Raw genomic sequence first — 13,435 nt, 5'->3', positions numbered from 1 at the left:
AGAGAGCGAGAGAGAGATTTAAGTGTCCCATAACTGCTGTGTCTGCAGATAATTCCCTTTTCCTTTCATTTCCTTGAGAATTTACTTCCATTTCATACATCATGACTCTTTTAGATTCTAATCTAATGAGGTTTGGAGCAAAAAAATCAAAACAAAGGCAGCAAAATAAAAAACATGCGAAGGAAACAGTATCACAGAGACTGAATCGATGTGAGTTTTAATTGTGCTGTTGATGCACTGTGGATAGGATTATCCCAAGAACTGTATATGTAGGAAATGGTACTTTGTGTAAACTCAAACAGACGTGCACTTGGGTCTGACTGAAGCCTGGAGCCTGGGCTCACGCGGGTTGAGCCGTACGCGGGCCAGAGCCACCTCGTGTTTAGTCCTGGCTGTGTCATTATCAGCTGATGAAGCCGACCATCCTTCTGTCACCACTGTGTCAACATTTTTGTTTTTTTCCCATTTCTCTGGGTTTTGTTTTTGTCGACAGCTTGTTCGGTTTTCTTTTTTTGCCTGTACACCACTGGCTGTATTAACACATCGGGGGCCCCCGGGGCAAAGATTTGCAACGGGCCCCCATGGACCCCACTATCTACGATAAGTGTCTGGAAAGAATAATTTGACATTTTGAAAAATAAGCTTGTTCAGGCCTCTGCTGAGTCTGCCCATCACGTATGAAGCTGCAGCCAGGAGACACGCAGCCTCCCCACCTACCAGCGCCTCCAAAGCTCCCTAATTTCCTTTAAACTGGATTGTATTTAGCAGCTTGTAATTTTAACACAGACCCTTGGGTTCGGTGTATTATCTGAATATGTGAAGGGGCGTGCGTCAGAGCTAATACTGGGTGTCGTGTTGCTCTTTAAAGTGCTTTTCATTTCACGTTCTACTCTGCTGTAGGGGTGCATATTCCTAACCAAAGCACTCATTCAATTTACCACAAACCAACTGACACATGATTAATATGAAGGTGGAGGGGGGCCCGGGGCCTGTTACAGGCTTCTCCTGGTTGGCAATGCAGCCTTATTCTACATGTCTGTGTGCTTGTGTTGTTCTGCATATTGAGCAGTCCCCTCCAGAGTCTCATTTCTTCAATATTTTCACACAGAAAACAAAAACTTCAGTTCCTATGCCGCCTGTGAATATTAATCATTTCCGTCTCTCCTCTTCAGACGGCATCAGTCACGAGTCTCCGGAGCCGGCTCGGAGGGATGTGAATTCGGTCGGCCGGTGCCAGACTTCAGTCCTCCTGCTCAGCTCCGCCCTCATGCTCCTGGCCGCCATCTTGTCTTTATAGCGCCTGGTGTGAGGAATCCCCGCAGGAATGGACTGTCCTGATTGGACCACAGGCCGCCCCTAACCCTACAACCCCTCCCCCTAAAGGAGCACTTTTTAAAAAAAAAAAAAAACATAAAAAGAAAAGAAAAAAAAAGAAACACTGACAATCTCTCTCGGCGAGCAGAGAGAGGATGGGACTTCTGTGCTGAAGCCTTTTGTTGTTGTTGTTGTTTTTGACTTTGGAAAATGCCAACTAGTGTGATTCTTGACTTTCCAGTGGGTGCTGATGGTCGCGCCCCCTCCTCCCCCCCTGCCCCCACCTGAGATGAAAGAGTCTCTTACCCGTTCGCCTCGCTGCTGTTCACAGTACGCAGATGTTACACGTTTATTTGTGTTTAAGCAAAAGCACACATACATGCTTTTAAACATATACACACATTTGAACGCAAACTACACAATCAGTACACACTTTGGCGCGAATGGCAAAGGAGCACATCAGGATCCCTCTGAAGTTTACAGACTTTTAACATTTTTTTGTGTTCAGGAGGATCACGTGAACACCCCCCACCCCTCCCAAACCCCCCAACCCCCCCAAACCCCAAAATGCCCCAACCCCCGACATGTATCATGATTAAATCTCACAACCAAGTGGAAGAAGGTTTCGAAAAAGATCTGGAAGCGACACATCACAGAGCGGGCCAGCGGAAAGGAAAAACAAGAGGGATGCTGTTGCTAGGAGACTGTTGCCGAGGGCAAGCGGAGTTACAGGGCAGGTCTTTGATGACTTAACCTTCCTCTCAGGTTAAAAAGGATGCATCGTCTCAGACTGTGGAGGACCCCTGTTGAGAGTTGGAAAAAAAAGAAAAGAAAGAAGCACTCATCTTTTAGTGTTTGGGTAGAGGCGATTTAATGATTGAATAATGTATGTTTTTTTTTTTTTTTTTAAATAAATCACATAATTCAATTGTAGCAGTCAACACGAGTGTACAGTAAAATATTTGAGTGGAGCGTAGAAGTCAATATGGTATTTTGCCAGGCAAAATGTATTTTCCTATTTATTGTGAAGTCCTCGTGCTTTTTTTCTGTTCTGGTTTAGTCTGTTAGTACAGCAGAAAGGCAATAAAAAAACAAATACACGTCCCATTCAAGTTAGTCCATATTACACACAGTTCAGTTGATACAATCATACGAAAACACTGTATGTATCTGTCTGGATCGATTGCTGATGGAGGTTTTTTGTAATTGTCCAGGAAGAAGAAAAAAACAAGTCTAATATGCTATCAGGGCGTAGAAATCATAGATTATTTGTGTTTCCAATTTTTGTCATTAACGAATGTCACAAATGTAGTTTTACTATTACACTATTGCTTTTGTGGATCACTGTCATAACACAACTATTGTATATAGAGGCAAATTTCCTACAAAGTTCAGGGATGTGTCCATGCTTAACATGAGGTAAGAAATGATTTTAGTCTTTTTTTGTTTTGTTTTGTTTTCTGATCGGGGGGGTCACTCTCCCCGAATAAAGCAGCACAAGTTTTCTGTGGCTAAAGATGTTTCTGTGAGACAGTGACTGAGTCACAGAGCAGGTGGCGGTAGCAGCGTGTACGTGTTGGTCTAGGGTTGCATTCTTTGATGTTGTGTAAAGTGGCGTCTGTACAGAAAATACACCAGGGGCACCCTCCTTCGTACCGGTTATTTCTGGAATGAAAAATCGACCACCAGGAGGGATGGAATAAATGGAGCGAGGTGTCCTGTTCTCTCCAGGGCAAAACTGAAACTCTAGCAGCAGTGGACCCGAAGAGGGACGGACTGAGATGTGAAGCCTCGTAGTGCTCCTGCTGAGATCAATGCTCGTGTTCTTCTTCTGCTCTGTTTTTGTTTTTTTTTTTAAAACAGATATCTGCGGTAAACATATCCTCCTCACACGTCAGCCGCAGCAGCATTGTTACTGTACCTTCACGTGCACTCACTGCCAAACCAAACCAAACCACAACCCTGCTAGTTTTACAGAGCCACTGCAGTACCTGCTCATACGGTACAGTGCAAAGGAGGAACGGGCCACTTTATGGGGAAAAACATATCCGACTGAGATTAAAATAATCAGATGAAAGACATGATGATCATAATCAGAACAATGAGAAGAAAGTAATCATTTTGAAAAGCAGAAAGTTCAAATTACAAGACAAGGCAACAATATAAAATGTAACTGCAAAGAGGCTATTATAAAAGTAAATCAGAATTTTCTAATTTTATTCTAATAGTAAAGACAATAATAGAAGAATACAATTTTAACTTTATGAAGAGTGTCAAAATATAACAATATAAAGTGATAAATATACAAAAGAAGTTGCATCATTATGAAAGTTTAATTATAATTTCATTCATAATTTATGAGAAACAATATTACAAGAAAAATGTTTTCTGAGCTAGCATCAGATTTTTATTTCCCTTGATGGTGGCCCTACCACTCTGCCACAGTAGTGAGACTGACTGGTGTCAGTGAGGTCAAGCTCAACCAGCTGAATATAGTAATATAGAATATGTCATTTTTTTCCAGACATTTTCACTAAAGGAAGCTGATGAGTGCCCCTTTAAATAGTAATTCACCCTCCCAATTTATATTGAAAAAATTCACAACATCAAGATCTTTTCCATTTTAACTGCTGAATTTTAGGAGATAATCTCATATTTGATTTACCTCTATACCTTAACCTCCAAAACATTCTCACATCTTAGTATCAAATATATTTAAAATGAAGTTACATCTCAACTGTTGGAGCTTAGGAGAAAAACTGTTTTCAATTACGTTACGTTTTCCGTCCATACATTTATAATTAGTAAGGTAAATAATTGGAGATTAGCATGTTAAGAGTAAGTGTACTTGGGAATGAATGAGTTAAACTTAACATGTTTATTATCAGGGAATCATTTTTAATTTGAGTGCACAAATAATTTCTACTTTATCAAAAAGCTTTTCCTCTTGACACCTTTCAGCCTCCGTACACAAAGTTAGTTCAATATGAAAGTCCACTGTCACTGACATCTTTGCCTTTTAGCCATGCCACAATGAGAAAAAAAAATCCAATCAGTTAGTTTTGTGGATACTGTGTATCCAACAATTAGCCTGTTGTAACATACAGTGTTAGATACTCTCTTTTTTCACACCTCTTTGAAGGGCGATGAACTGACACATTAATGTTCTTAGCAAGAAAAAAAGAGTCAATGTTTGTAATAAAAAAACGCTTTATTTCATTTTATATGTCTTTTATATGAAACAGAAAAAAACACAGGATCAACATTGCACCCTGTGAGGGTACATGTGTTCGTGCAGACATGGCACATATCAAACATGCAGTGTGGTCGGGTAACAATCATGAATCAAAGGGCCTGAAGAAAGAACAGATGGATCTCCAAGAGCTTGAAAATCCATTTTCTCTCTCTTTTTTTTTAAAGAAAAAAAGTACTGCTTTTGTTTATTGTATTGTTGCATCCAACGTGTCTTCAAGGTGCAGTGTACGATCTTTGTTTCCATTTGTGGTCTCTCGCTAATCTTCACCTCCAGCTTGTTGCGGTTAAGAGTTTGCTGTGACGACGTTGCAAGGATCCGGGAAGATGTGATTGACTTTTTTCTTGGTGTAGACGCTCGATGTGTTTGTTTGTTAATGGCAGCGGGAGAAAGTCTGTTTTTTTCCCCACATCAAATTTTGATGTTTCATGTTTTTTGGAATAAACCGTGCTACAAGGAGGGCGGTGGCGATGATGTGCTCTGAGGACTTCTTCTTCACATGATTTTTTTGATACCATGTAGCCTGAAGCTAACAGCACTGTGTCCCTGGCTTGCAGCATCTGTTCTCCATCCTTTGTATTTGAAACAAGAAAAGAAAAAAAAAAAAGAAAAAAGTAAAGGATGTGTGCTTTTGTCAGTGCATCTTGCATTGGGAATTTTTCTTACTTTAGCCACAACTTTGTTTTTGTTTCCTTTTTTCCCAAACATGACATGGATGTGCCACAAAACTGCACATTTCTTTGAACATTGTAGTAACTGTACCTTGTGCCTATATGAGCCCCGTCCTCTCCTGTACTCATCTAAACTGTTCTAATGTCTGTTTCCTGCTCAGTCCCCTCACTAGACTTTTCTACAAAAAGGCCATTTCTTTGTAAATACACGTGTTGGAGCAGCTATGACTAACTAAAACAAACAAAACAAACATGAAAAAAAAAAAGATTTAATAAATATTCCTTTGTCGTTGTAATCATCTTGTCTGGTTTGTTTTATTAATAGTTATGTAAATGAGTGACAGTTTGTGAAACGGAACGAACATCAGAAAGGCGTGAAGGCTGCGCCGGAGCAGCTCCAGCGAGCCGCTTGTGATGTGATGTTTGTCTTGGTTGTCACTCGATGCATAATCACACAGCCTGAGTCCGGGGGAAGTGGGTGAACAGCTGTTTCTCTATAATCTTGGAGGTAATTCACAGGCTGAAAAAACAAAAACAGAAACAGCTTCAATTAATCTTGCGGGAATGTACAGCGCTTCAGGGAGCTCTGCCAAGAAAACTCCGTCTCACACGCTCTCTTGCTCCTCGCTCCACTCTGCCTCTCCTGCTGTCTGCTTCAATTTCTCACTTCTTTTTTTTGTCTTTCCCCCTTTGTCTCCATTCCTCCCTCCCTCCCTCCCTCCGTCTCTCCGGTGACTTTGCCAACCTGATGCAACAACTTAAAAGTCGTCACGCTGTAGCGTTTCGACAGCGTTGTCACGAACATGCAGGAAAGCGCAGTGAAAGGTCAAGAACGCACTGTACCCTGGTCAAATGTAACAACCTGCTTTATCACCAGTAATAAAGTGCAGCTGAGGCGTCTGAATCAAAAGTGCATGGTGATGGTGCAGATCTGGGATGAGCCGTGAATTCTTGGGGGGTGGGATGGGGTGAAATCTTCTCCTCACTGAAGGGGAAACTTCCACCATGTTAGCAGAGTCACAAAAGGAGGATTAGAAAAACAACAATGGTTTGAATCGAAGCAGCAGATGCTGAAACATCCAAACTTTTATTCTCCCAAAAAGGATCCGGCTGCTCCCACAACATGTGTCCTTCATTTTCCGTCCGGCAACCTGATAGTGTTGTTCATTACACCCACACATGCCTCTGTCTTTTAAACTCCACACCTTCAGTCTGAAACTCAACTCTAGTAAAAGTAAAGAGCAATAAACACAAATCTACTCCAGTGTCAAAAGTAAAATTACAAACAGGGGAAGATGAGTTTCACTGTCGGGGGAAAGAAACACAGGAGAGGACAGACAGAGTGGTGTGTGATCGGGGCAGGCGAGGTGAGCGGTGCTTATCCCAGCTAAAGCAAACAGTAGATGTAATTTAGTATTCTGAAGTAGATCTCTCCTCACGTCTGATCTCAGAGCAGCATTAGTCTATGAAGGATTCATGTTCATGTTATTTATTACCGATCTAGAGGATGGGCCCCAGGTCGTCCCATCATGATGGATCATGTGGCTTAATCCAATTCACATAAAAACATGTCTGCACTTTGGCAGCAAAGTGAACCACATTATACACTTATACAGTTCCCTTCCATCTGCGTGATTGCTGCTAAACGACACGGTAAAAACCTCAGTATCGAAATGTACCTGGTTAACAACAGGATGAATTGAAGGGAAAGAGAGTCAGGAGAGTGGGCCTCAAACATACTGTCCATCCAAAAAAAAGTCGCCACTCGGATTTCACTAAGCTAATAGGTCAGGTAATTACTGCTTGGATGATGTTTCAGCTGGCAACAACTTATTTGACCCTAACTGATGCAGTCAGTAGCTTCTCATTTCTTCAACAACCACGTCGGAAGATGGAGAAGATGTTAATCTGTTTCAGAAAGGTCAAATTATTGACATGCATCAAGCAAATAAAACATTCAATGAGATTGCTGAGACTAAAATTGGGTTAAGAACTGTCCAACACATTATTAAAACTGGAAGGAGAGTGGGGAACCATCATCTTCAAGGAAGAAACGTGGTCCAATGTCGTCGAGATCTTAACCCCATTGAGAATCTTTGAAAAATGAATGCAACTGTGGATGGAAATAAATGTTGTGACATTGCAGAAACCAAAACGATGCCACAGCAAATGTGTGTTGTAATCAAACCTAAAGGTGGTCCAATGAAATATTAGAGTGTGACTTTTTTTTTGGGACGGGCAGCGTATTACATTATGTTTAACATTTTCAAGTGGGCCATGATTTGCTAATCACTGATTCACACATTCTTTCATTTGAACATGATGTGCCATTGATGAGGGCTGAGGCCAAGCTGAGAGGTCAGAGCATTGTTTCTTGGAGGTGATAATCCTGGATCTCTGACGGGTGACTAGCAGCAGTAGAAAGTGTGTGTGTCCTTGACTGAGCAAACTCTGTTGTGAGATCAGTCCTGATGTTGTTCACATTAGTGTGGAAACTTAATTAACTTTGATTAGAATCTAATGTCTTGTACAAATAAAATAGATCCATTGGAAAGATTATGAGGTAATGACAGGCCTGTTAGAACATGTGGAATGTGCTGTAAAAGTATTAACTTACTTTCTGTCTGCAGCTCTGATGTTGGAGACTTTGTGAGTAATCTTTCTATTCTCTGAGGAACATGGAATAAAGTTTGTTTTCCTACTGTGAATAATGTGGAAATCTACCTCCAGTGATGTGGAGAGAAGCTCCTGCTGATCAACCTCCTCTTCTGTTCCATCACCACCTTCCTTCTTGGTCCTACACAGCGACGGTGTCTATTCTCAGTCTGAAGGACACACTTGGTTTCACTCTCAGTCAGTGCAGCAGTGGTTAAAGAGGGAACAGAGGCCCTGGTGGTTAAAGACTCCTCACGACAGGCACAGTGAGTCGCTTCAGTCGCTTCTTGAATCCAAAATGTCTTCCCTGCCACAGCGCCCTCAAAGAAACACTTCAAAAAGTTATTTAGTGAAGTCATTCCTGTTTTTAATTCAGATCTGACATTACTTTTCTGATGTGCTCCACTTTGTAATGTTTCACGATACTTACACTTATTGCTAAACAAATTCGGAAATGTCTATTTGTATTGGAAACAGGCTGAAATGATAATGCTGCCCAGTTTATGTTGGGAGGATAATTGGGAAATGTTGTGTATAACATACGAGCCACAAAGTTTTGATTCTGGGCATATCTGTAAACCATTGCTCCGCTCTGCTGTACCACACAGCTTTAATAAACCTTCTTATGGTTTAGCCATTTGGTTTAGATAAAGGTCACAATCTTGGTTTATTGCAGAGAAACTCACAGCAGCATGAAGCACGAGACAGGACGTGTTGACTTGGCTAAAACTCTCTAACCTTAACTAAAGTGCTGTTTTAACCCACAGAGGAGGATGTGAACCCCAGTCTGCAGTGTCAAAGTCAAGAGATTTCATGTCCTCTCCTCCCAATGAGTCCTGCATGATGAATAAAATAAATACTAAAATAAAATAATAAAAAATACTTGCAATATAGTGTTGCATTGAAGTTAGACTAATGTAATTGTACTTTGCCAGAAATAAATATGGGAGTTATCAGGAAAAAAAAAAAGCCATGGAACCACAGAAAGAAAGAACATAAATTGATTGAGATAATTGAGGCAGAAAAACTTAATGAGTTCTTTAGTGTAAAATTATGTAGTGAGCAAACATAAAAACAGAAACTTAGCATCCATAATATTCAGAGTGACATTTTTTAATGTGTCAGACTGATGCACCTGCGCCTCACAAATGAGTTATCCTCACTGTTTTATGCTCTTGTCTCCTGTTGTTATGGAAACTCACATATTAAACCAATGGCTGTCATCTCTACAGATTTACACTGGTGCAATTCAGCCCATATATAACTGCAAATTTATATAAAAGTAAAAGTTTGGTAAGTGGCATCACGCTGTCTCTTCAGCCTGAGCTGTTTCCAACACTCTGACTACTGTGTTTCATGTTGACCCACACTGGATTGTGGGAATGTGTTGACCTGGGCTTCTCACCGATAACTGATACTCTCTCTGTTATCTGTGTTTTCGGTCTGAGGGACACGTCTACTTCCTGGGCTGTCTGCTCCGCCGATGTCAAGAAATAAACATGCAATCAGAGCTATCTGCTTCTCCGCAGAGGATACAGTATAATCAGTGTGTATAAGCGATTCCTCTTGTGTTTAAACTCTTACAGTGTGATTATGGAGGATAAAGCCAGGAACCTGTTTCACAGTAGCGGGATTAGCTGCAGACAGACTCACTGTATCTGCTCTGCTGTTAGATAGATCAACTTTAAGACTGCAAAAAAAGCTGCTGATTATCATGTGGGATGGATTCCTCACAGCTCATTGCCACACTTTCATGACTTTTTTTTTCCTGAATTACGAAACGCTGCTTTGTTTCAAGCATTTCTGAGAGTTTCTGAGGGGTTTTACTACCCTGGGAAGACATTTCAGTTCTCATAAAAAACATGTAATCCTTTCCAAAGCACCTCATTTGGTAGATACATGGTTTTTACCCCGTACGGCGGCGGCGGCGTGACATCATGGGAGTGTTGTGCGTGAGCTCAGGGCTGAGCATCTGTGTGTAATCCTACGTTAAACCACCTGAGAGATTGAGGGTGAGGAGGTAACCTGCTCCATCATTTTCTTTAAAACAGCCAAAGGGCCTGGAAGCTGTTTTCTGTCACTTTTCTCCACCTGCAGAGCGCCTCACTCAGCGGACGCCTTAGTGGGAGGTGCGAGGTGCGTCTCTTTCATTAACTCGGCTGTGAAGGAACCTGCCACCTTGAGAAAATGTCAGCGGCAGGAAGCAGAGTCGGCTGGCTGCTGTTGTTTCGTCTGAGAGAGCAGGAGATAAAGTGAGGACTGACACAGCAGCTGCAGCGGGTTTGTTTTCTCCCAGAGACACTGCATATATGTAGCCAAAACTATGTGGACATATGTCTGCTGTACTTTTAGATTTATGTTAATAATATAATGATAATAATTAAAAGTGTACACACACGTGCACTGGGAAACCACATACTCACTCACTCACTCACTTTCTACTGGAAAAAAGAAAGAAATGGATAAAAGACAGTGAAAAAGTCTGAGCCTAGCTTCACCTCCAAAGACACTACACTATGTGGACACACTTTTAGTTTGACGTTAATAATATAATATAATGATGATTATGTTAAGTGCTGCGGTGGCAAATCTGGATCCCGTCCCCAGAATCCGTGTTAATGTTGTTCCAACTTTGTGGCAACATTTTTCGGGGAAGGCCCGTTTCCTGTTCCAACATGACAGTTCCCCCGTGCACAAAGCCAGCTCCATGCAGAAATGAGTTACAGAGTCTGGTGTGGAGGAACTCGGAGCAATGACTCCAACACCATCCAAGCCTTTTTTGGATGAACTAGAACACCGACTGTGAGCCAGGCCTTATCACCCAACATCAGCACTGGACCTCACTAATGCTCTTGCGGCTGAACAGGAGCAAATCCAAAATCTTGTGGAAAGTCTGAAGTCAGCAAAAAGACGGCTGTTCTGGGAGCGGATTCTGCTACACAAAACTTTTTTCTTTTACTTTCTCAAACTTAGCTTTCTTTCTTTTTGACTCTAAAAGGTAATAAAAGCTGCCAAACTACTCAAAACTGCCTCCGAGGTATTTCCCACTGCAGTAGGTGTCTCCACATTTTGCCATTATGACTCAGACTCATTCAGCATGTATCCACTCATTAAATGTTATGTTTAAACATTTCAGATATATTTCAAAAAATATGGGGAACCTATAGTATCCAGTATGTTTGTCATGGTTGAGTGTGTCCACATACTTTTGGCCTTGTATAGTGTAACTACTTGTGTGCAGACATGTCATTAGATTGCATCAGAGATGTAAAAATAAACCTACAAATGAGTGAAGGATAGCAGGGAATTTAAAGGACAATTACAATCAAAAAACAGTTTTTCATGAAAAATTGATTTCTGACTTAAAATGAATTCAATCAACAATCAGCATCCAAGACCAACAACTAAATAAGATTCTAAAAAATTAAATAGTAAAATAAAGAGTTAAACTGCACTTAAAATGTGGCTCCCCTGTTCGAGGGCATCCCACGAATGTTTATACGAGTATACGTATCTGGCTGATAAAGGCCCCGGTCACAGGACAGGACAATATGCTTGTTTTACTCTGAGCTGTGTCTCACAGCAGTGGAGGACAAACAGACAGGACAGAGTTTTCTTTGCAGAGTCTCATGGAGTCTGACAGCTGTAAACACACCAGAGCAAAGAGAGGTGATTTCATTTCAGAAACCTGTGTCCACTTGACTTTTACTCAGGTCAAATGTAAATTAATTACACCTGCAGGTGCAATACACACACACACACGCATACACCTACACACGCTGCATTTCCACACTATCGCTTACTTTCTACTGGAAAAAGACAGGGAAGGATCAAAGAGAGGAAAAAGAAAGAGACTTTGCCTCCAAGTGATGATGAACAGCTCTGGGTGTACTGTAATTAAAGAGTGATATGCAAACATCAGTTGTTGGAGATTTAATGTGGAAAAGTGAAGTCATCTCCCAGTCAGCTGTTGTCAGCCGTAAACCATGGAATTATAACTGTGAAGCCGAATTCGACTCAGTGACAATCTTTAAAGATAAAACTATCATGTAAATCTCATCTCATGGCTGGAGAAGAGCTAATGCCAAATAAAAATGTAGTTAAGTGTTATAAAATAAGATATCAGAGGTGAATACAGGGATCAGTTACTGGTCAAAATGAGATGTGAGAATCTCGAAATATCCAGCTCACTCAACAGACTCAGTTTGACACCTTCTAATTCATAATCCTTCATTTTCCTGATTAATTTTCTTGTCGTCTTGGTCTTTAGAGCGTCTCACGAGGCTCGCATTAATTTGTTCTCAGAGGGAGAGCCCTCTGTAATATCTCCACTTTAATTCTCAACGCTTCCTCTCCGTACTTTTATTCCTGTCTTTTTCAATTTAGCTGAAGACTCAAGCAGATGGAATTGGTCGACGGTCTTGGTAAATGAAACGTTGTTTTTTTTTATTATTTATTTTGGTGTGTGTGTGTGTGAGGTGGGGGCAAGATGTAATATCAGCAGCCAAACAATTGCACCACCTCTTCAGAGATGTTGACCTTCGACAGTGCAGCAGTGCAGCCACAAACCCTGAGGACAAACCCATTTCAGACATCATCATGGAAAAATCGTGCTGGCTGTGTGTGTGGACAGCGAAGGACTGGCTGTATTACTGAACTCCCCCCGCATTCTGATAATAGAGACCACACAATGGTACGTCGGCCAATTCTCTGCCCCGCTGTTAAAATGAAGCCCTATTCAGTTTTATGTAGGCCATCTGTAAGTCTACTCAAACCTAAAAATAAAGGCTGAGTGGAATAGAACATATTCGTTGCTCTCTGCTCCGGCTGTAGATGGCTCCGAGCTGAATGGGCTCTCTGAAAGGAGAGAGAGCTGAGCCAGAGAAAACACAGAGCACGGCACTGTGATTGACTCAAGGCTGGTGAAGAGGGTTAAATCTATTATTCAGACACATACAGGACTGAAGCGTGAAGACCGTACCTTAGAGGGGGGGGGAAAAAATCAATATTGGCAAAATGTCCTGGTGCAACACAGTGTGGAGCATCATGATTGATAATTAATTGTTCCTCTCGGCGTTTGAGCTAATGTATTGTGGCACATTTGAAGAATCTTTTGTATTAAATCATTGAGCCAGTTTTGTGTGTTTCTGCATAAATGAAGCAGGGATGACGTCTGTGGCTGTATTTTGTGGGTGATAAACTTTAAGGGGCTAAACTCATACTAAACTGTCACTAGGACTTGTGTGTCAGACTGTTCAGAGTGCAGCGCTGCTCTCAGGCAGTTAGCAACAGGACATCTGCGTAAAAGGTGAAGGAAAGATAAATGGTTGTGAAGTTTGGAGGCTGTGCAACAGATAAATAACTTTTAAACCTCTTTTTTCCTTTAATGTTTCTAAGTTTTGCTATTGCTACATAACTGTTTAGCATTAACCACTTGTTATTAAAGGGATAGTTCAACATTTTGGCAAATTGACCCATTGCCATAATTGCTACAGTATAGTCACAGCAGTAGGTTTGTTTCCTTTATTTGTCGGTGTAAGGT

At 41.2% G+C, this 13,435-nt stretch overlaps 1 protein-coding gene across 1 annotated transcript in view; it reads left to right on the top strand.

Moving 5' to 3' along the window:
• The window catches only part of LOC146977602 (ephrin-A5b-like), an 84,708-nt gene extending 79,174 nt beyond the window's left edge, over positions 1-5,534 (top strand). The window contains exon 5 of the mRNA XM_085793951.1: positions 1,173-5,534. Within this exon, the coding sequence (XP_085650077.1) occupies positions 1,173-1,297 (125 nt within the window). The 3' untranslated portion in view covers positions 1,298-5,534. The remainder of the gene's footprint in view (positions 1-1,172) is intronic.
• The last annotated feature ends 7,901 nt before the right edge of the window (positions 5,535-13,435 follow it).

This window comes from Trachurus japonicus, chromosome 12 (genome assembly GCF_045865225.1).
Source record: "Trachurus japonicus isolate A0001 chromosome 12, Traja_1.0".
Classification (NCBI taxonomy): domain Eukaryota; kingdom Metazoa; phylum Chordata; class Actinopteri; order Carangiformes; family Carangidae; genus Trachurus; species Trachurus japonicus.
Note: the sequence above shows the minus strand (reverse complement) of the source record. Positions and strands in the feature narration are given on the sequence as shown.